Source organism: Takifugu rubripes, chromosome 11 (assembly GCF_901000725.2).
Source record: "Takifugu rubripes chromosome 11, fTakRub1.2, whole genome shotgun sequence".
In the NCBI taxonomy this organism is placed as follows: Eukaryota; Metazoa; Chordata; class Actinopteri; order Tetraodontiformes; family Tetraodontidae; genus Takifugu; species Takifugu rubripes.
In genome coordinates, this window is record NC_042295.1 from 7,850,046 (window position 1) to 7,873,356 (window position 23,311).

Below are 23,311 nucleotides of genomic sequence, written 5' to 3' on the forward strand. Positions count from 1 at the left end.
GCCCCTGTGATGAAGTGGGGACTCATCCAGGGGTGGGCCCTGCCTTCACCCATATGTGCACCCTCCCTGTGATCCAGAAAGGGATAAAGTGGAAGGAGGGATGAAGAAGAAGGGATAATGAAGAGGGTGCCTCAAATGATGGAAAAGAAGTCCATGGGCCCAGCTGCATCTTCAAAGGTCCTCATATGGGACTCTGGGCGACCTGACCTTCAGATCTTAATAAACCAGGTCAGATGGAAAAGGCGAGAGGCTCCGGCAGTGCTGTGATTTTTATTTGGGATAAATGTAAAGATAAGAGGTAGAGGTAGAGGAAGCAGCCGGGAAGCGGGGGGGTCTGTAGACAGTCTGTAGAAGCGTCATGGGCACGTCTGTGTTCACCTTAGTTATAATTATTCTGCTAAAACAGGAGGTTTGGTTTTCAGCACTGATGTTGTGTCTCCCAGGGGGCCTGAAGGTTCTGCCCCCTTAAACCACCCTGAGAACAGTTTGGAGCACTCTGGTAGCTGTATAAAGAGTCCCCTAAGACCGGAGGGTGTGAGACCATGAACAGTCTTGTTTCTACTGTCTGTCCCTCTCATCACTGCAGAGGACAGTCATTGGGTGAAGAATGTCTTTTTAGGGAGTTTAGTTTATGAAGTCGCCAAGATTCCAATTGCCTTTTTATGTCCTTGTTAATCTGGAGCGTCTTCTGATCTCTGAACCAGATTCAGATGATAGATGTGCAGATGTTTGGTTGTATCATGACTAAATAAGCCCATTTCGACAACATGAACTCATGTGTAGAGCATCACAAGTCTATCCTCCTCGTATTTAGCTCCACATTCACCCTCAGGTCTTCAGAGGTTGTGTTTGATGCAACAGGTGGGGGCTGGTTTGCTGCTCATCCCGTGGTCTCAGAATCATGTTGATTCAGGCTGCACACACTCTGTCGCACCAGCTAAATAAATCTTTAGATTCTGCCAGCCGCACACACACACACACACACACACACACACACACACACACACACGTGTGTGTTTCTGCACCATTCCCTATTATGGCATTGTCCCTTTCATCCTGGTCCACTCACCAGATTCACAAATGATGCTTTACTTCAGCCATTACAAGTATTTATAAAAGATTAAAAGCTTTTAACAGCTGATGCACATACCATGCAAGAGTGAGATCTTTAACACACCTGGAGACACATCAGTGAGATCTTAAACACACGTCTCCAAGACTCACGAGATGAGATGAGACAAAAACACCATCTTCTACCGTCTTGTATCTTTGAAAACAATAACTAAAACACGCAGAGAAACCGCAAATTGACAACTTTTATGTCTCCAGACCTCCGCCCTCCTGCTGCCTTTAAGTTCCTCCCCTACGTACACTGTAAAAAAAAAAATACCCAACGCTGTTTTAATTTCAGTTTTGACTCCGTGCTTTTAAAAGTTAGAGTCAAAAGCACAGCCGTGGTGTAAAAGATCGTCATACGAGTTGTTTCAACTTTAACACCTGTCTCCTCTTTTGCATCTTGCGCTTGAATAACGCGCACAATCGGCCACTGTTTCCTTTTTACAGCGCCAGTTCCTTCTCTGCCCCCCCGCATTATTTATCTCCCCTCGCTTCTCCGTCTCTCTCTCACTCTCTCTCTCTCTCTCTCTCTGACATACACTTTTCCAGGAGAACCCTTTCAGACTCCCTTTACACACGCACAAACACACGCACAGCACCGGCGGGGACTGCCTCAACACCGACCAAAGCACCATGGCTGTACGGGATGCTGCTGCACCGCTCCTTGTGGGGCTTCTGCTCCTGTGTTACACCTGGAGAGGTGAGAGACGCATGTGGTGGTTTCAATGACTTCTATAGAAACTAAACCAGGTTCTCACATTAAAGCAATGTCATGATATAGTATAGTATAGGACGCTGGGGTTCTCTGAGTAAGCTGAACAGGCAGCAGAAGGAAATTCATCCCTTGTTGAATGTTCCTAACTCCCTGTCATCTCCAGAGTAAGCTGTCTGGCACAGATGTGAAGCTGGACAGTCCTCTGCTGCTTACATTACTGGTTTATAATGTTGGCTTGTATATGTGAGCTGCCACCTATAGTCTTAAAGCGGTGACTTGGATGCACTTAAATAGGTTTTTAATTTGATTTTTAATAGATGGAATGCAATTGAAGTGAAATGAGAGTGTAACTGTGCTGATGGTTGTGTTTTAAAAGGACTTTCCCTTTTTTGCACGTATTTTTAGCCGTGAACTTCCATAGAGGTCCACTTGTTGTCAAACAGCTCTCCGTCTGCTTTCTGTCATCTCTTGTCTGTTTGGTGAATGTGCTGTGTGTCTCTGTCAAACACACACACACACACGCGCACACACACACACACACACACGCACACACACACGCACGCACACGGGCACAGACACAGGAAAACAGTACATTCTCTGTGTTAACATGTGAAGATGAGTGTTAGACAAATATCCTTACTTGTTCTCCTCTCTTCAGATCAGCTGTGAGGCTATAAAAGAGATTTAAAAAAAAAATCCTGGTGTATTTGGTGAGCCGCTCGGCATAATGCCGATTATTTTTAGAGGAGAGCATGTGAGTCTAGTTTTCAATGTGGTGTTAAGTAGTTAAGAAGGATACCCTCTCTCACATTTGCACGTCCCAGGTTCATTTAAGAGGACTTAATATTGTGGGGCTCTCTTGTTTATCTAGATATGACACGTTAGAGTAAGCCCCACCCCTTCCACACACACACACATACACACACACACAGCAACACCCATTCCTCTTTTTAAGCACCACTTCCTCTGCCTCTCACCCTACATCTTTTCCTCACCTCCCTCCCGTTTGTTCAACTGACATGGTGGACCTCCACGCTCCCCATATTGTGCTGACCTCCTGTTTAACTTCAGCCTGGCCATTGTTCCCGACCCTTCTGCTCTTATCTACTTAACTTCCTGTGGTTTTCTCTGGCTTTCTTCATGCCTGCGCTGTCTCCTCCACCATTCATTCTGTTCCATTTGTTTATCAGCTGAGTTCAGAGCTTTTACTCCAGAAATGAGCCTCAAGAGTTTGTCCTTTACAGTCATGAGCCTTGTTTCTGGTTTTCAGTTAGTGCCTGTGTGTTTCTCTTTGACTAATCTAATGAATTTGCATCTTTCATTGCTCTTTCTGTCCTTCTCCTACTTTTCCTCCTTTTCCCATCAGCAGGAGGGCCCCCCTGTACGAAGGGTCCCTTCTGCTCAGGGTTTCTTCCTTTTAAGAGGGTGTTTTTCCTTCCACTGTTGTCTGTTGGGTATCTAAGACAAGTTTGCAACAGTTGCTAAAGATGAATTGAAAAACTGATTACAGCTTATGGTTTAAGCTATTAAAAGCCCAGAGATTTAAGTTATAGGCTGACATTGACTAACACCCCCGAGGACTGCTGCATCTACCCTGGATCCCAGTGTATGTGCTCAGTCTCCATACAGAAAGCCCGGAGACCTCAGGGTCAGGACTGTTGCTGACCCCTGATAAGGATACTGCTCACTTCCTGTGACATCGTCAGCTGGAGCTGGGCTGGGGAGCGGCGTCATTAGACCTTGGTCATCAAAGGTCATGGCGTTCTGCAGAGACGCAGCGCATCAGCCTCACAGAACAACCACTGCTCTTTAGTGGTGGCGAGCTGGTCGCAGACAATAAGTGGACTGTTGAGTCTCGACAGTGTAGAAAATCTGAGGCCCACTAATCTGACAGAGGAATCAGCACAGGAGGCGGATCAGGACGACAGTGTTGTAATTGTGCAGCACCTTTGCTAAAATAATTTTGGCAAATCTCTGTTGTTAACTCGCTCCAGCGACTGTCTGCCAGAAATACTGTGACAGGAGGTCCTTGTTTGGAGGAGGTTCATCACAGGCACATGGTGTCTTATCTCTGTCCTGAAATAAAGCCTTGAGCTGTTCAAGTTCTCTGTTTATGTGTTCCCATACAACAGCCTCCTCTGGACGGCACACAGAAAAAAAAAGTAAAATAAAGGAACAGTCTGCTTTTGGATCGTGCCTGCGAGCGCACACAATCAATCTGGACGTGCCCTCGATGGGTTTCGGTGAATTTACGGCTGTTTGGATTAGGAGACATAATCCAGAGATGAAAGCTGGAAAGGAAAGAAGACAAAGATGGGGGATTTATGAATTCTGCTGTAGACTTTAGGTGCAGTGGAATTAAATGCAGACGGAAGGTCGCAACACAGGAGGTCTGATAACAGCAACTCATCATCTGCAGACATTTGGAAAGGTATTCCCATCAATCCCGTGGTTCCGCCATGGATGACATCGGGCCATTTTCCTGTAATCCAGATGCTAATTACCGCATGTGGCTGCAGCTGTTGCTGTTCAGCGAAGGTTTAGACAGGCTTAGAGGTTAATCGGAGATTATTACTGTAACTCTTCGCTGACGCCCTACAGCTGGAAAGGCCTTCACAACCAGACGGCAAAGATATTTACTGGGTTTTGATGTAATAAAATCAGATTGGATTATCTGAGGTATTCGCTGCTACATGTCGTGTGTAAACATAGCAGCCACATACAACCTGACGCGGAGCAAACACAGCTCAGCTTCTGGTAATTGTTTTCATGAATCCATTTCCTGATGGATTAGTTGTTAAAGGTGTAATCATCCCTTTCCTGAAGGAGCCTGCCTGTGCTGTAGATCCACTGTCAGGAATGACAGAGGTACTTTCCAGTCTTGCATATTTCCAGTCACTGTCTGGTGAAAGTAATTTGGTTTTTTTTTCTCTTCACTTAACGGAAAAATGTGCTTTGATCCAGCCGTTTTCCTGACGAAAAAGCATAATGGATTGAAGCCGCTCAATTGGGAGTGTGACCTGCAGAAGCAGAAGGTTCCTTTCTTATCGTCTGATCTTCTCATGGATGTGAATAACATCCATTATCACCATTACTTGGGTCAATAACACAGACTGCGCTGCAGTGGGTGCAGGGCTGTTGCTCCCAGGATGTTGCTGGGCTGTCATCGGGGTCTTTTTGTGACGAGCAGCGAGTGGTTGTTTGTATAATGTAGCGGGGCATGGGTTGTGGTGACCAAACATTTTCAATGATATCTCCATATCCGCACTTCTGTTGCCAAGGAAAAGGGGTGTTTTTACATTTGATTAACTAAAGGAAGGAAGTATATTCAGCTTCTTTTCCCCACTGGCTTTACAGAACAATGCGCTACTGCTCATGTTGTTCTCCAAAAGAAACAAAATATTTTCTGTTGGGTTTCTCATTTACTTTCCTGCCCGTGAAGAACTTCAATTGCCCACGATGTCCAGCATAAAGCCCCAGCGCAGTATCATCTGCTGGTTTGTGGCGACATCAAGTCATGGAGGGTGGATGAATGCGCAGATTTCCACTGGATGTGACGGTTGCAGGTAAATCTGTTCATATCATACAATCTAATCTAGAGGTTCAGGAGGGATCTATTGTAGAGGTTCTGGAGGGACCTACTGTAGAGGTTCTGGAGGGATCTACTGTAGAGGTTCTGGTGGGGTTTTCACTCAGAACAGCTTGTGAGAACAAGTGAACCCTCCTGTCTGTCTGGTACCACTTACTGCTGCTCCGAAAGCACTTTGAAGTTCTCCGATCCGATGGACAGCTGTACACACATGGTGCCCGCACTCGTGCGCGCACGAACACGCTTACATGCACCTGTTGTCATTACATGTTATTTCTGTTTCCCCGCTGCAAGACGCCACAACATATTGATGGAAGTTTACAGTATCACTCATTACCGCTATGCTGTATAACTATATTGTCTGAAAGTAAAAAAAGGGCACCACTAGTTGGACGGAGCAGACATAGCAGCGAGGTTAATGTGCACGTAATATTTGAAGCTGGGTGCTGGTGATATGATATCAACTTCAACGGGTGCAGAAGTCTACTCCAGTTGAACCAATGTGTAAGCATAAAAATGAAAGTGAAAATGGGAAAACTGGAAACCAGTGACATTCATTTATTTTTATGACCTTAAGCCAGTTTTGACTGCAGTCAGAAAGGTTAAGAGGTCATTCATAAAACGGATGGAATGAGCTGCTGCATTCAGCATATTGTCTTTGTCTCCCTCTTGTATTTAAAGCTCAATAGTCAGATATCGGGGTGAGATGCTATAGGTGCCACTGTAGTTTGTGATGTTTTACAGTAACTAAACTTCTATTTGACATCCAGGGAGAGCTGAGGCTCAGAGAAGGAGCATTTACACCTGTTATTCTGCAATGTTTCCATTCTGCATAGATTGGTCAAATCAGACTTTTATTTTTTTATTGTTCTTTCTTAGTGCAGATGTGCACTTAAACAGGGAACATAAAATTAATCAGCTTAAATGCATTATTGTGTGGGCACTGAAGTCTACAATCATCCAAATAATGGTTTGACTTTTACCACAGAAGCTAATCCAAACCTATTAAAATGCCAAACACCCACTGACTAATAAATTATATCAGCTTTTGAAATTAATCACTTTTAGATTTAAAAATGCTACAACAGCTGACTGTTCTGTTTAGTGAAAGGAAGCTGCAAACTTTATTGACGCTAATATACAATATGTCAATTTGCTGTAAGTCAGTTTGAATTCTATTAAATCCCCAGAGAGCATATTCAAAGAACCCTGAGAACCTTTTGTGTCAGACATGCTCAAATTACACCATTTTCAGCCCGTTTCAAAGGCTGTTTAGTGGCCCCGAGACGATCCAGCTGTTGCTTCATGTCAGTCACATGTCAGTGTGATGGTTGTTTGGCTTTCACAAATAGTGATCATTCTTTGGCCCTCCAATACGACACAGAGGTTTACAGAAACGTTGAATATGACACCGTCCGTGATGTCAGGAAAGATTTGTTATGAGAAAGTAGTTGCGCCAGACGTGTGTTAGAAAGATGCTCCAGAAATTCCTCATTGCCACTTTATTTGATTGAAAGGAAAGTCTACAGAACAATAAGATAGATGCATTCCTGAAATAGAAAAATCCAGACTGCACACGCCGTCTCCACTCCAGGCCTGGTTTTCATAGATTATGATGAGAGCTGAAGGAACAATTTAAGGCAGGATTAAATGTCCCAAGAACAGTTTGGTTCTGCTGATTCTGATTGTCTAAGCGTCATAAATTCTCTTCCAGTAGCCATTAAATGTGTTATTTTTGGTCAGCATTAATTAACGGAGCAGATGTGGGTTTTATGAACAGACTTGAATTTTTCCAAAGTGTGGAGGTTTTCAGAGCATCCGAGCTACACCTGAAGGCTGTTTCAGTCCATGTGGAGCAAGTTTAAAACTCCGTGTGTGATTGATTTTGCACAATAAAATACACAAGAGAAAAGATGCAATTCAGCAGTAAAGCTTCACGTGTGCTTCAGATGTCTGATATGAATTTGGCAAATCAAAACTTTTTTCCCCTTTGATGCCCAAACTTCAACCTTAACATATGAACAGAAGGAACATATAAACTTTAAAGAATAGCTGAAACTGTTGAAGTAGCTGTTACTCCACTACGTACGCTAAATGTCCTGCGTGGTGATTCAGTGGTGATCAGCTGACAATCATGTGACTGAGAAAGGACGTGAGCTGTAAAGCTTGCTCATTTAGAGGGGAGATGAAACAGGATTGTCATGGATTAATTCAGAGGCCTTACCCTCAATGGAAACGTAGTGTCAGTGTTACTATGATAATGACTTTGTGTAAATATGTTTTAGATTAAATGGGATCATTTTGAAACTGTTTGATTCTGGATAAAGTTCCACACCTTCATGCTCGTCCTGGCTTCCTGTCCTTACCACTCTGATAATTTCAGGGAACCATCCACATGTGGCCTTCTGTAAAAGTTCTACAGCTAAATTCTTGAACATGAATTAAAGAACATGTCAATTCTCTTTAATGCACAGGTAGCTTACCGGTACATTAGCTGGGAGGGTTTCTGTTTTTGCTTTGCTTTTTCCTGTTTGTGTATCTCCTGAAGCTGATTTGTATTGAGTGCAGAGAAGCGCTCAGGTTCCAGCTGAAGTTGTCCTCCGGGAGCTCCGCCGGCACAAGTGGAGACCGGAGGCCCGTCAGTTTCTCTCTATATTCTGTGATGGCGCACCATCCTGCTTAATAATGGATGCTGCCCTCCTGAAATAATGTTCTGTGCTGATCTAAAACACATTAGGATCCTTTTAACTTAATGCAACCTTGTCAGAGCTCCATGTGCACGTCACTGTAGCGCTGACTCCACAGAGGAGAAGGCTAATGTGTTTGTTGTTTGGTCACCAATCTACTGGTTTCTTTGGCGTGTGGGATTTTTAAAGCATAGTTTATATGGTTTCATTTGTTATAAAGGCCTCAGTGACAGAAAATGTCTTCCACATGTAATAACAGCTGATTCAGAGCTTCTGTAGCAAGAAAATATGTCAGTCAAAGCGTAATACAGAGAGAGGTTCACAAAACACATTGATTTAAGGCAAAAATCATCTTCTTATGTTTATCAAATTTTCATTGAAAGAATTTAAACCTCTATTCCAGGTGCATCCATTATTAGACTTAATGTCACATCTAGTATGGCCACCATTTATTTTATTTTATTTGGCTGCCATCAAACTTGTCAGGGTTGCAATTAAAATTTGGGTTCTTTAAATACTCGATTGATTGTGATCATTGTGGATCTGGGGTTTTTCTAATCCCAGGTTGGACTGTTAATCCAACCAACTCAACCTTCATTTTTTAGAGAGTTGTGAGCTTTCGTTTTGACCATGTCTGAGGCCATGAGAGTAAAATGTTGAAAGTTCTTTAAGCATTTTGTGTGAATGACATGAAGAATGGCTATTACTAGATATTCCCACTGCAGATCGTATTGATATAATTGGCTGCATTGATTTATCACCTCCAGTGACCACAGAGTGCTTCAGTCCTTCACCTTCTTCAGTCTTTTACTGCATTTTCAGAAGTGGTGCAACATGTGCTATGATGACACTCGTGTTATATCTCTGTGAATATCCAGCCGATCTGCACGTGGTCATTGGTTTTTCAGGTTATTGTTGATTTTAATCCTTTTACCCAACATTAATGGCATTGGGCCGAGGCAGTAAGGTTAGTCTTAGCCTGAGTAACTAACCTAACCTAGCGATAATTTCAGCTTTCCCACTTGTGGCAGCCAACAAACAAAGTGAGAGCTACTGGTCACCTTATCCTCAGTCCACAGATAAAAGCTTTCAGCATTTGTGTATCAGGGATCTATTTTTAGTCCTAATATGCCGACAGCCCGCAGCACACATCTCATACTTGTGAAGCTGTGTCATGGGACCCCACTTATTCCCTCTCCTCGTTGGCCTTTCCCATACTTCATAGTATTGTTATTTTTTTACTTGCTCGCAGAATGGCCACTGTGGAGACCATTTTGTCCTGTGAGACTTGGGAAAAAGGAAGGGGGGCGTTTTTACCGCTGTGGGAGCACGTAGGAGGAAATAGCCCACTTGGATACACTCAACACACACATAGATATGGTCAGGAAAGTCAAGGCAGACATACATTTGTGAGACTGGAAGTGTAATTGGAGCTATTTTTATTATTTTGAGGAGTCATGGATTTGGACATGGGAAGATGACCAGATCCCACAAACCAGAAGTCCAGAAGTCAGATAATGAGCAAATTGAATTTGTGTGTGAGTGTGTGTGTTTGCAAAGAGGGGGGAGTTTGTTTCACTGCCAATCCGCTACTGAAGCTGGGAAACTGAGTATGTGTCTTTGGAGTGTTACTGCTGAGGTGACACCAAAGAGCTGCTTATGGAAGGAGGCTGACCTCAGGTCAGCGATTTATCACAGCTGTGGTCTGAGATCGGTCAGAAATGATTTCATGCTAGTCTGGTGTTCAGCGGGAAAGTGTCTGGGCTGATTAGTAAAGGTGTGCATGTGTTTCATATGGGATGAGACAGACCTTAAAGAATTTTGCAAGCTTTATAAAAAGAGTAAAATGCAGCAATAACAGTTAATGCTGACAATAATTAATAATAATGATTGCTTGGATCGTTACCCACTGACCAATTTAGTTTTTGTTCTGTATCTTCATAACTATTGTATATATAGCTAAGATTTATTTCCTCTTCTCCCCCTTTTCCTGGCTCTCCATTATGAGCCTGGTCCTGCTCAGGTTTAGGCAATAGGTTTCTTCCTATTGAGAGGGTTTTTCCTGTCACTGTTGCTTGCCTGGGAGTCAGACTCTGGGTTCCTGTGTAACGCATGGAGATGGATAATTAATGTTCAACTGAATGGAATAATGGGGACAGACTTGACATATTTCTTAACTGAACCCCCCACCAGATGGCAACCAGGGTGCCTGTGGGGTCACTTTTGAGTTACTTTCATTTTCCATCCTTGTGTTTATTGAATAGTAACATTAATGTCCCTTTTTAACCTAAATATTGCACTATTGATCCTTTAGAATCTTTTGTAAGACCAAATTTGCTCTCGCCAGGATAGTTGATACTTGTGTTTTCATAAAAGTTGGATGTCCAAATTGCAATAGTTGCATCAGCTACACAAGCAATGGGACAGAAAAAAAGACGCAGGCTGGTGCACGGAAAATTGTCGACCATCAGCTGACAGCAGTGTGAATGGGTGCAAATGCAGTTCATGATAGCTGCCAGGGCTGCAACGCAAATACAAACACAGAAAACGAGCACTGGTGATCTCAATCTGCTTTTGGATAAACCAGTAGGCTGACAACAGAATTATTGTTGTGACGGTTGCTAAGCTACCGTTACCGGCCTGACCTGAAGGCATTTTGGATTTCACTTACTAAGTATAGAAAGAGCAAACCTCTCACATTAAGAATGATCTTAAAGAAACGTAAAGCTTTATTATCAGACTGTTGTAAGTTTGTGAGTCAGCAGAACTCGGTGAAACATGTAGTCACGTCTGCTGCGTGCTGAGAACTGACCCAGGTTTCAGCCTGAGCTGATCTCTGCGACAGGTGGTCTTATTGAAATGGAATCTTGCCTGGGCTCACCGGGAGAAACCAGAGAGTGACTGGAATCCCTCCCTTTCCCTCCCGTTGTGTGGTCGGCTCTGGTCCTCGCCACTGTATTTACATTCTTTGTATGCTTCGCCTCTGCTGCCTTTTAGAAATTGTTAATTCTGGCGGCATGTTGAGTGGACACCGATGGGCTCCCGGGCCCCCGGGGAATTGCACGCGAAGTTAAGGAAACTATCAAGCAGGTCATAGTGACGGGCTGACCCTGTTTCCTCTGCTGCAGTGTGGGAACATGTAGTTTGGCGATAGCAGCTGCTACTGTCCATCTCATGGTGCCTCCACACGCCAAAACGATCACCTGAGACTTCTGTACGCACTTGAAGCAGCAGAGAATTCTGGGGTATTTTTGGTTTTGTTAGGTCTTTTCTCTTTCTCTCTCTCCTCCTCTGCCAGTGTTAAACATTCTCTAAGTGTTTACCCTTCTGCAGAGTCTGCCTCTCAGCAATATAAATGGTCCTGAATGGTTTTGGCATCTCTAAATAGATTAATCTGCAGTTGGACTTCCTGGATCATCGTTGTCACATTTTAGCAGCAGTAGCAGAGCAAAATACACTCCTGATCCACCTTAGAGTTGAAGTTGTGGGTCATTTATCCTGATTAAACCTATTTAAAGACAGAATCTAACAATTATTTTATCCATTAGTTTGGTGACAAATGATTGGCTCGATTGAAGCTTCCAGCACCATCAAAACAAGTCCTCAGACACATCTTTGGGCACCATCCTCTTGTGTCTGTCTTCTTTAAACTCCCTTAAATATGTCTGGCTATGGTTGAACCATGAACTGTCAATATAAGCTGTTGTTTAGTAAAGTAATCAGTAGAGGCGAGGCTAAAAATGGATCTCTACATAATAAATGAGGCGTTGATGGTTAATCAGTGGATGGAGATTGACTTTAGTAGATGAGATTTGGACTTTGATGAACTGCATATGCGGGACTAATCAAATCTTTCATCATTACACAGGTCAAAACAGGCTAATTCCTCCTGATTTCGATTTCCATCTGTTATTCCTGGTTTTCTTGTCCGCACTTCGGGGGGGGGGGTTCCAGCACATCCGCGGCAGAGCTGACCTTTGTCTGAAGGTCAGCGGTCCGCCTGGTTTGAGAAATGATCCCGCTTACGTCATCATTAATAAATAAAATCCCTAAGTCGTGTAAGTCGTGTAGTTCACGCAAGCAAAGAGGATGAAAAACAAACACATTTATGACAACAGGGTGATAGATATAGAAGGCTGGGGGAGGGGGCTGACTGACATTTATGTGTATAAAAGAAGCTTTGAATTCCGTGTACAACCACAGCTTAGAGTGTTGTTGGCTTTTCTCACGAAAGGGCCGCATAATGCATATTTATTAGTCTTTATTTGAGCGGCGTCTTCTTGTCATGGTTCCTGCCGTGTGTGTGTGTGCGCGCGCGCGTGCGTGTGTGTGTGCGCGCGTGTGTGCGGGGAGGGGTTCCTTTTCATTTTAAATGCCTCATTTAAGTCAAGAGCCATCTGTCACGTAGACGTGACCTGTAGTGTGTCACATGGCGTGATTGATGAACAGTTGACAAGGCCTGGCCTTCACAGACACTTTCAAATTTTTCTCGTAACATTCCTTTGCACCATTCAGCATAGATGAGCTAGGCCTGCCTGGGGGCGGGCAGCACACAGAAATGTGGACGTATTTGTCCATCCTTAACATGAAAGCTGACAGAGGGAAGGATGATTTCATTTTTTTGTACATCAGAACCCCTATGCTTCTTTTGGGGTTGTACATTTCATCAGCATTACCCAGTTTAAATCTTCCCATGGTCCCCCAGTGGATAAAAGGGGAATTTGCAGGTCTGTTTTTTCGTAAACACCTGTGGTGTTGTCGGTGGCCTCCTTGGGGCTACTTTTGTATTCTATAATTTTTGCAAAAACAAAAAACCAGCACACAACCTTCACACCTGCTGCCTCGTTTTCAACAAGTGGCTCTTTCTGGCTGTGTGGGGAGGCCCGGGCCCCCGATGTGAGACTGTACAGACATGGAGGGGACTAGCACAGCTGGCTGGTGGGCTTGAACCCATGACCTTTTATGATGATACTGGACAAAGAAGTTGCTGCTGCCGGGTAGGATCTTTGTGGAACATCCATCATTAACGTAAAGGTCCTGCATCGCTTGTGAATGCTTTATTGTCCAGGCCATGATGTAGTGGCTTTAAAAGGCAACTAGCTAAGTGGGATTCCTAGGCGGCTTTTGTGCGGCAGCCACATGAGTAAAGTTGGGAAACGTGAAGGTTGAGCAGTTTTATGGTTCGCCAGTATTTGAAACCGTGCTGTATTTCTGTATCTCCCCTTTAAATAAATTCCCTCATCGTCGGCTCATGAAGCGTGCCGCAGAGGGATAAGTCTGACAAAGGGGTCAACCCCTCAACTCTGACACCTGGCTCTTCATTCTCAGTCCTGTCTAACTCTGTATCCCGTGCCCTTCTCTCGGTGTTTCACACCGTCCTGCGTCGCTGCTGCTATTTTCAGCTCCAGTCAGGGGGCAGCGCTCCGCAGCTCCGCGGTGTCGTGTAAGCAAACAGATTTGATAGGCCGTTGTTATTCTTAGAACTGACAGTGCGGGAAACATGTCCCCGAGCTGTCACTTTATTTAACGCGTCCCTGTCGGGGGGGGGGGGAATTATTTGGTTGTAAGTAATACATGCGTGCACATACTGTGTTTCACGAGATACCACCAACAGTTAAGTGCAACATATAGAATTACCTGTTGCTCTTGTTATTAAGGTCAACCGTGAAGCTGCATACTCGTGTCCAAACTGTCCCCTGACAGAACGAGCTAGTGGGTAAGCGATTAAATCTAAGTAGAATACACACTCACCTACTCACACTCGCCTTCTGTTGTGGTCGACCCCTCATTAATTCAGCAGAACCTTTTTGTCAAGTTAAATAAACACGAGTCTGAGTGGGGACTCTCCCCAGTATGTAAATATTAATATACCACCAAATCTGACCTGGTGATCGGAGAGACGTGTTAAAGGGCCCTGTAATGCAAGCACAGTCCCTCGTAGTGTCAGAGGCTGGCCTACATTCTTTCAGAAAAGGATGTCAGAAGTACATAGTCAGAAAAAAGTGGATGAAACACATCAGATGTTGTGTGTCGTACACTGGTTGTACTGTTGGAATCATACAGATTATTATGGAGATGAAGATAAACTCTGTGAAGGTCTCCCCTTTTATTGCTCGTCTCTCAGAGCAACAGACACATTTGAGATTAAATTAACGTAGCGTGCCTGAGTTCCTACGGGGACCAGCCAATTTAATCAGCTTTCTTGGTTTCTGTACCCCATCAGCATCTGTTGAGATTGTTGAAAACATAATTATGTGGTGGTCTGACGGTCTCTCTTGGGGCTGCTGGGCTGATTTTAAACACTCATTCTTAACAAAAAGCATATCTGTCATTGTCAGACACCTTTCTGTGCAACACTCAGCCACAATTTTTGGACTCTTCAAATTGGAGTGTGTTATGTCTTTTTCTCATCGTAGTCTCGCGTCAGGATTGCTGTCACTGATGTGGTTATAAGGCTGTACAAGCCAGCAGGAAGTTGAAGAGCAACTAAAGGATTTGACTTTACTGTAGATGCAACAATGCCTTTTATATTGCGCTTATCTTCTACTCTGTGCTTCTGATCTTCTTTATTGTGTATTTTGTAGCGATTGTTGTATCATACGTTTGAGAACTTGTAATTTGGAAGCACCTTTGAATGTAAGCTCGCCTCTTTGTTTGATAAGCTGGTTTTGGCACAGCTGAAGGGAGACTTTTATCCCTCTTCAGAAAATCTCTTTTGTCTCTGCCGAGGCTTATTGAAGTGCAGCGGAAGTCTGAGATCTTTTCTGACTCATGTAGCCATATAAATCAAAGCTAAATATATCTTTTAAATGTCATCCTTCTTTTATATGTCTTCTGTCTATCTGCCAGACCATCAACAGTTCCGTTCTTTCCAGAGCTTCTTCTGCAGTCGAGAAACTTTTTAGTTTCACTGAATGAATTCTTATTTATTCTTATTCTCATTGTCATTTGCAATTAGAGTAGACTGCTGATATCCCTCCCAGATGTATGAAGTTAAATCAGGCGGCCAGCCTAGCTAAGCTTAACATTAAAGTATGTTAGCATAAATTAGATCTAATCTTATTCTGTTCAAGTGCCCTTGCTTTAGATATATTAGTTTTAGCAGTATTTAGTGAATGCTATAACATGACGCGCAAACCAGAAAACAGAAGATATGGACGGACTGTGTTCATTGAAATTGGCGCAGAAAGATGCAACATGGCTGTGGCAGTGGGGACTGTTTTGTCCAACATCATCCACTCATTTATCTAATTCTCATTGGTTGCCATGGGAAATATATTGAAAATGCATTCCTTAGGACATACTTTCATCTGGCCACCTGCCTTCCCCACCACGGCCTTGACCTGCTTCACATGTGTCAGAACTGCTACTAAATGTGACATTTTATAGACCAGAATCAAAGTCCAGAATTTACAATGTGGTTGTGATATTTGGGCTTAATCAGCAGGTCAGATATTCAATTCCAGACCAGTTTCATGTTTGGAAATGTTGAGTATTTGTCAGTTTATCCTTCATACAGTGAGTAATAGCACAGGGTTATACAGGTCTGCATGTGGAATTGTGGTGTCAGGGTCAAACAGCCACTTCAGGTGAAAGTAGAGTGCTTGTTGAAAGGAGCAGGAAAAGCTCAGCGAGGGGATGCACAGATTTATTCTGTCATACTCATTTAGGCTTAAATTCCACCAGTGCCGGAGTCAAATATCTGCTGTCTGGTGGACGGGATCGATCTGCAGCCTTGGCCTGCCGGTTGCTCTGATTAATGCACTGTGAAGATAACCGGTCAAGTTTCTTTGAGGCTTGTGCTAGAGTCACAGACCCTGGCCATCAGACATGATAAGTGGAGAGTTGATGTCAGGCAGAATTTAGAATTTTGCTACATTTATGAATCCTACTGCTGCTGAAAATGGTGTGGTTGGGGGAGGGGGATCCCGGGCAGGAATCACTGTTGTCCTTCCATTGCTAATGGCCAGGAAATGTCTATGTTAGCGAGTGTAATTGGATTGCTTCAACAGGAAAGCATCCATCCAATTCCATTAGCAGCAGTAAACAGCAACCCAAAGCAGAGGGAGAAGCAGGTGAGACACAAATGTGACAGAAACAGGGGGAACCATCAGAGAGTTGAGGATTAGCAGAGGCGCATGTGTTCATGCCTTATCGGTTTAGTAGGGATACATCTGCTGATAACTTCCTTTAAAGCATTTGGTCTCAGATGAATGGCCAAAAAAATGCAAATATTAGCCAACACTCAAACCTGTGTGTATTTAAAAGTGGGACACAGGCAAGCCATCGGTAATATCACACCATCCAGCACTACCCGTATCCTTGGATATTTCCTGCTCTCCAAGATTAGAGCCTCCACCAAACAAAGAACAGACACCTCAGGAAGCGCTAAATCAAACCTGGCAGCCTCGTTACCTTCAGGCTGCAGCTCTGCAGCTCAGTGTGAAGTCTGACCGTGTGTATCACCTCTAAACTACCAGGATGCTCTGGTGCTGTGAGACCCTGGATGGGGAAGTCCACTCTTTTTTTAGAGACATGAAGGAAACAGTGGAGCCACTATAGTGGCTGTAAATTGAGCCTTTCTTTCAGTGTGGCATAGTGGAATGCAGCAGATTAATGGGGACATGGGTGGGCTTCTCATTCCTGTCATAGCATCTCCACGTTTCCCCGGACCCACCGCAGCATTCTCTTCTCTTCTGGGTGTGTGTCGGTAGGAGTGGTTCTGCTGCAGGTTGCTGTCAGGATGCTGAAAAAAATACAGAGCATATAATTAAAACCTGACAAAGGATGCAAATTAGGGCAGAATCCACACGCAAAAGGTGGAAACAAAGTGTGGAAATAAAGGTTTTGGTGTTTTCTGTCTCTTGTCCAGCAAGTGCCGAAGTCACGGTGAACACGGAGGACAGGGTGGAGGTGTTGAGGGGACAGATGGCTCAGATCACCTGCAACTTTGTATCAGACGAAGGAATCGGCGGTATGACCATCGAGTGGTTTTACGTGAGTGGAGCCTGACACGCACGTCCACACGGGGGGTAACGGGGATGCACCCGTGCTTATTGCCTATGAATCTTTAGGTGACTCGACAAGGTGAGAAGAAGAAAATCTACTCCCAGGACTCCAGTATGAGGTCCGTGGAATCCAGAACACAATTCACGGATCGGATCAGCGTGAATGGTACCGGAGCCACTGGAATAGTGGTGCTGACCATCAACAATGTGCAGGTGGAGGATGAGGTGGAGTTTATTTGTCTCGTCAAAAGTCTGACGGAAGGAACTGGGGAGGGACGTACAAACCTGAAGGTTTTTGGTAAGACAAGTCCACACATGTTCGTCTCCTCTATTTTACATGCGGACATTTGACTTCAAAATTGTTTTCACTATTCCAGAGATACCCAACTTCCCTACCATCGAGGGTGTGCAAACGGGAATCTCAGTCCTCCAGGACAGCCCATCAAAGGTGAGCGAGCATTTGTTGGTGACAAAGTGCTGTTGGGTTCAAATAATTCACACTATCATCCCCCTCGTTGTGCAGATTGGGACATGTGAGGTCAAAAATGGTTACCCAAAGCCGCAGATCATTTGGTATAAAAACAACACACCACTACTTCCTATACTGGATGGTGAGCTGAATCAACACGGCTAATGTTCCTCAGTTCAACACCGCTAATGTTCCTCAGTAGTGCTTGACTTTGGACTTAATTTGGTGTAATGGCTTCCCTCCATTGTGTCTGTGTGTGTGTGTTAAAGAGATAACAATAGTGCCCAGCATCACTATGGAATCCAGTGGCCTTTTCTCTGTGAGGAGCGAGCTGCGCATGAAGGTGGTGAAGGAGAACAAAGATGATGAGTTCTATTGTGAGGTCAACTTCCCCGCCCCCGGAGGAGAGACCAGGATGATGGAGACGGAGCGTATTAATATCACCGTGTACTGTGAGTTCCACCCGTTACCTTATAGAAATAGAACAAGACTCATTGTGCTCTTGCAGTCATTTTCCTAAACGGGTCACCAAACATAACGCCGTGATCCCCACCCCCTTCAGCATCATCAGGTTCAACCTCTACGGTTTCACTTTTGCCGTCTCATGCTGAGCTGGTTGTTTCAGACCCCTCCACGGCTGTCAAGATGTGGGTGGAGTCACCGAAGGGAAAAATCAAGGAAGGAGACTCGGTGGAGCTCCACTGTCAGGACAACGGGAATCCTCCCTCCTCTCTGATTGCAATCAAGCACATCCAAGTAAGAGGCTGAAAACGGTCCATCCAAGATGGTCGCTCTGCACGCTCGCGTGCTGATCTGATTGTCTTTTCCTAGAGTGACACCAATTGGGAGGAGGACATGGTGATGCTGCATAAAGTGAGGCGTCAGGACGGCGGACTCTACGAGTGCATCTCCACGGATACGGACAGCTTTAAAGAGGTCTCCGGAAACATGACGCTGTCTATCAACTGTAAGGATTCAACACTGTTGTGGGGGATTTTAAAAGCGCGCCGGCCTTTAATTCTGACTTCACGCTGGTCACGTAGATCTGGAACCTGCTGTGGTGGAGCCGAAAGGTGTTGCCTTCGTGGTTCAAGGAGAAGAGCTGAAAGCCATGTGCAATGCCCTCTCTTCCCTGTCCACGCACACGGCTTGGCTCAAGGTCACAGCAGCAGCATACACACTCAAAAACACATTTCAACTCTGCTTTATCAACAATAAAGACGTTACATCCCTACTGACACCAGAGCTGCAGTGATGAACGTTTCCATGCTGTGTTCCGTGCAGGACGGTCTCCAGATTTCAACGGGCCACATTTTGACCCTGAAGGACGCAACCTTTGACACGGCAGGGACGTATGATTGTGTCGTATCCGCTAATGAGATACAGGACATGCAGACCAACGGGACGCTCGTTGTTCAGGTCCTGGGTAAATGACTCTTTCATCTCACTAGTTGATAGAATGTTTTTGTGGTTTTATGGTTCGTGATCCTTTTTCTTGTTTTATGTAAATGAAGTATAGCATTGAAATGTTTGGGTGGAGGAGGACCTCCTCCAGGATGTGACATTTTGCTCTCCAATATGAAGGTCCACCACAGATCATAGACAAAAACAACGTGGAGCTGGAAAAGAGGGTTGACGAGACAGTCGACCTGAGCTGCAGCGCCAGAGCTTTCCCCACTCCGAACTTTATTTGGACCACCTCTGATGGACGGGTATGGCACGGCGAGCTCCCTCTCATTACCCATGAAGCTGCTGTCAGATACCTCTGTATGGGTGGGGGTCCTCTCACGCGTCTGTGTTTTTAACCGCCAGAACCTGGAGACAAAGTCCGAGGAGATTGATGGGGTCTTCCGCAGCTCCGTCCAGTTCCCCGTCAACTCTGACGTCACAGTTTTCTGCAACGTTTCGAACGAGTACGGCGTTGCAGCGGTGACCTTCAACATCAAAACCCGTGAGTTTCCTGTGTCTGTCCCAGCCTGCTCTGTTTATACGTATTCATCTCTGCGTGTTGCCCCAAACACACTTTAAATCTGTTCCTGGCCTCGTTCAGCATCTATTTGTGTTTAACGCTCCTTTGTCTGGGTGCCTCGAGCTCTGCCTCGTGCTGTTGGGTTTGGTCTGTGACTCTGGACCCTGTTTTTAATCTGTTTGGCTGTTAAATGTCCCCCCCCCCCCCCTGCTGTGTATTAACTGGGAGTGTCCTCCTCTTCTGTGCATCTTAACTGTTTCCAGCCAAACACACCACCACACCAGCCACCACCACCACCACCACCACCACCACCACCACCATTCACTCCACCACAGGTAAGAACCACAGTCACTCTAAACAGCCTGCTGAGCACAAGCGGATCACTAGCTTTGGATCTGCTCGATCACAACATCTGAAGGATGGAGCGCGAAGCTTTAGTCTCGGCTGTGCTCAAAAAGTAATTATGTCTTTCTGTAGTAGATACACCTTATTACATTATGATTTTGAAATAAAAAACATTTCAACTGATGGTTATAATCTGTAATCAAATGATAAGCAATTACATTGGAGGTGAAGCTCTCTCTCTCTCTCTCTCTCGCACACACACACACACGTGCATCAGTGTGACTCCTGAAAGCAGCTGATGCTTTAAATGTGTTCAGACCAAGTCTCCTGACTCTGGTTATGGACTGGTCTTGACTTTGTTCTGTCTGTCTGCCTCTGCTGTCTCTCCTGTACGTCAGGCCAACATATTTTCAGCCCCTGAAAGAAACAACTGTTGATTTCTGTGTCATTTCTGCCAAAATTCAAGACCGTTGCTCCAATATGTGGGATGACTGTTGATGTTTAGCTTTAGACCAGAGAGGTTTTTTTTCTGGGTGTGAAATCTGTGCTGTGTGTGTGCTGGTTTGACTTATTTATTACATTAACGCTCATGTGGTTTCTCTCAGTCAAACCTGTAACATCTATACCACCAAAGCAACTGAGAAAAGGTTGGTATGATACGCTGCGGCAGCCTCTCTGCTCTTCCTCCTCCACAGCACCACCTTCTGTCGCCTCTTGGCATCCACCAGTCCTCCCTATCTACCCAGCTCCCTCTTGATGATCGAAACCAAACCTCATGCAAAAAGCATGAGGTTTGGTTTTCACGTGTTCAGCTCCACCTCCTCTGGTTGCATGGCACCGCCTCTCTGCTTCCTTTGCTCATTTTAAAGGTTAAAGGTCACCTGAACGATGCGCGGGCTGCACGCTCATTTATCTCTGTAAAAGGCTGCCTGCTGCACGCAGACGCTGGAATGACGCACGGCCCTGCGGGCTCGATCCTGTACCAGAGCCTCACTCTCTTACCTCACTTCTAAAACGGTCTCTCTGAGTAAAACTTCGGCATCTTGTTCTTGTTCTTCTGCTCCACCAGAGGGCAACGGCGTTGTCATTGCAGTCATCATCGTCTGCATCCTGCTGCTGGCCATCTTGGGGAGTGTGCTTTACTTCCTCTACAAAAAAGGCAAAATCTGTGGCCGATCCGGCAAACAAGACCTGTGAGTACCGCAAGCCGGATGGTTTAGTGCCTTTAGTCGGCACCCGTTTGTGTTTAAGGTGCTCCTTGCGAGAAAATTTGCAATAAAAAAAATTAATGTCATCTTTAAATGTTACTTTTACTCCCTCAGTCTATAAAACCCACGTGAGAATGTAACTTGTGAACACTTAACACTTTTGGAGGGTGTTTTTGTGACATTTGGATGTTTCTTGGCTGCAGCACCAAAGAGACCAACAAGGACAACATTGTGGTGGAGATGAAGAGCGACAACACAGAGGAAGCTGTGCTGCTCGGGGTCAACGGCGAAAAGCAGCCGCTCAGCGACTAGGTAGCTGCCGGTGATCCCTTTCACTGCGCTTCTTCATCAATGTTTTATTCAATATTTTAGGGGCAGCCTAGTTTTGATAGTCCAACAGCACTTCAACAAACAATGCTCCCAGTACTCAATGCCAGCATATTTTTGACGTGATTTAATCAACATATTTTCATACTCCAGCAGGGCTCCATCCAATAATTATCCCGGCGGGGGCACAGCATAGGCAATTGTTTAATTATTTTTGTATTAAAAAACCAATATTATATAATGAGGTGCAATATCTTGACTCGTGTTTGCTGCACAATCATTTAAATTCTCGGAGCAAAAATATGTCTGTAGCAAAATTCGACAATTCTGTCCACCTCTGCTCGAGTTCTTAGCGCCTTTGTCCCCCCTCCTGCAGGTTGGCATGATGAGACCGCCATAAATGCACCGACGGCTGCTGCCCCACCCCAGTTCTCAGGCCCCCATCACCCGATGGCTTCCAGCACTGATCCTAATGCCAGAGTCACGTCATGGAAAAACAAACAAATATAACTCCTGTGTCCCTCATAATGGAACAGCCCAAATTATTCCAAGCTGTGGCTTCGGCTTTCCGCGTACACGCCAGCTCAGCTCTGTTGGAGTTCTACTGGCCCTTTAATAAGCAGCTTTAATCAACTTTCAACCCTCCGACAGCTCATCGAACCATTAGAACATTAAGTTTTATTTCTACCTGACTCAGCACCACCTCAGCAGCAGCCTGAACCAGCTCTTTAGCAAGTGTATATCTCTGTATATATTTCTTTATTTAAAATAACACCGTAGAGAAAGTATGAATAAATAAATGGAGGAGTGCTGTGTCGGGCTCTTTATGGAGGCTTAAGTCCATTTGATTTTTCTATGTTCTCCAGCCTTAAACCTTCTCTCTGACAGGAAACCTGCAGGTCTTTTAATCCCATCATGTTTCTGCTTTTTGTGCAAACTTTGCATCAGGGACACTTTCTGAAGCAGATTTAGACTTTAGCTCCACTCTTTGATTAGACTGAAAGTTCAGTGCACTGATGTATGGGTTTTTTGTTCAATTTCAAGTTTTGTTAGTGATTATATATTAAAATGTAGTCCTGTATTATTTTTTTTAATTTTCTCTTTGTAAAGGTGTAATGTGACTGTTTATATTCCAGTATTTGATTTGGGGGCGAGACTCCAATCACCCTGCAGAAATGTTGAATACACCTTTAAAAAAAACCCTCTGTTTTCTCTTCCTGAGGTTTTCCTTGTAAGGAATTATTTCTTTCTAATGAAGGAATTGTTGAAAACTCTGCAAGTCTGTTGTTTTCTGCTGTTTGGAAGGAGAATTTTCACTGTTGTCAAATATTTGCAGACCTGAAAATGCCTTTAAATGCCTGGGAGTTGTAAAGTGTCATCTGTGACGTTAAATCCAATTTAGTTTTTTGAAAACGATACCAAATAAAGTCGGACTGTTCAAATGAAGAACTTTGCCTCAGATTGCTGGTGTACCACAAATGCAGGCTGGGACATAAAATTAGGTTTACCGGTACTCCATTGTTCTTTCTAGCAGTGAGGTGGTAGTGATAGCCCAGTCAGTTGATGCTTGAGGGCTCCTGGCTCAAGGCCCAGCATGGACAAAGCATGGGAGGTGCCCTGGGAAGGGAAGGCACCAGAGCAACACCAAGCAAGGCACCAAACCCACAATCACTCATATGGCCCCTCAAACAAGCTGGCAACCCATCCAGGGGCGCACCGTGCCCCCACCCCACCAGCATAGGCTCCGGTAGCACCCCCACTCAGACAGTGATAGAGAAGCCAAGAAAACAAAGTTAAACTTAAGAGTTGAGACTGGATCATTTAGCAGGTCAATCAGCTTTTGACCCAACCATCTTCCTCACTCTCCAAGTAGCTGAA

The 23,311-nt window shown here is 44.6% G+C and overlaps 1 protein-coding gene across 4 annotated transcripts; it reads left to right on the forward strand.

Annotated features, from left to right (window-relative positions):
- The first annotated feature begins 1,624 nt into the window (after positions 1–1,624).
- Positions 1,625–22,882, forward strand: mcamb (melanoma cell adhesion molecule b). 4 transcript variants are annotated; one of them, XM_029843309.1, is made up of 17 exons: positions 1,625–1,816; positions 16,980–17,104; positions 17,182–17,413; positions 17,493–17,563; positions 17,639–17,726; positions 17,854–18,036; positions 18,210–18,340; positions 18,416–18,551; positions 18,628–18,743; positions 18,869–19,010; positions 19,169–19,296; positions 19,397–19,535; positions 19,817–19,888; positions 20,504–20,545; positions 20,968–21,091; positions 21,310–21,418; positions 21,810–22,882. In XM_029843309.1, the coding sequence occupies exons 1-16, from the start codon at positions 1,750–1,752 to the stop codon at positions 21,416–21,418; spliced, it is 1,905 nt and encodes a 634-aa protein (XP_029699169.1). In that variant the 5' UTR covers positions 1,625–1,749; the 3' UTR covers positions 21,810–22,882. The 4 variants fall into 4 exon arrangements, with proteins under 4 accessions (XP_029699169.1, XP_011606728.1, XP_029699170.1 ...); XM_029843311.1 differs by lacking the exon at positions 1,625–1,816 and adding an exon at positions 4,056–4,262; XM_011608426.2 differs by lacking the exon at positions 19,817–19,888.
- The last annotated feature ends 429 nt before the right edge of the window (positions 22,883–23,311 follow it).

What these genes read in the sequence shown, in the direction of transcription:
- mcamb (XM_029843309.1), top strand. Translation starts at nt 1,750, where the DNA reads ATGGCTGTACGGGATGCTGCTGCACCGCTCCTTGTGGGGCTTCTGCTC. An exon ending in CCTGTGTTACACCTGGAGAG is followed by an intron (nt 1,817 to 16,979) that starts GTGAGAGACGCA and finishes TCTCTTGTCCAG; the next exon opens with CAAGTGCCGAAGTCACGGTG. An exon ending in ACCAAAGCAACTGAGAAAAG is followed by an intron (nt 20,546 to 20,967) that starts GTTGGTATGATA and finishes CTGCTCCACCAG; the next exon opens with AGGGCAACGGCGTTGTCATT.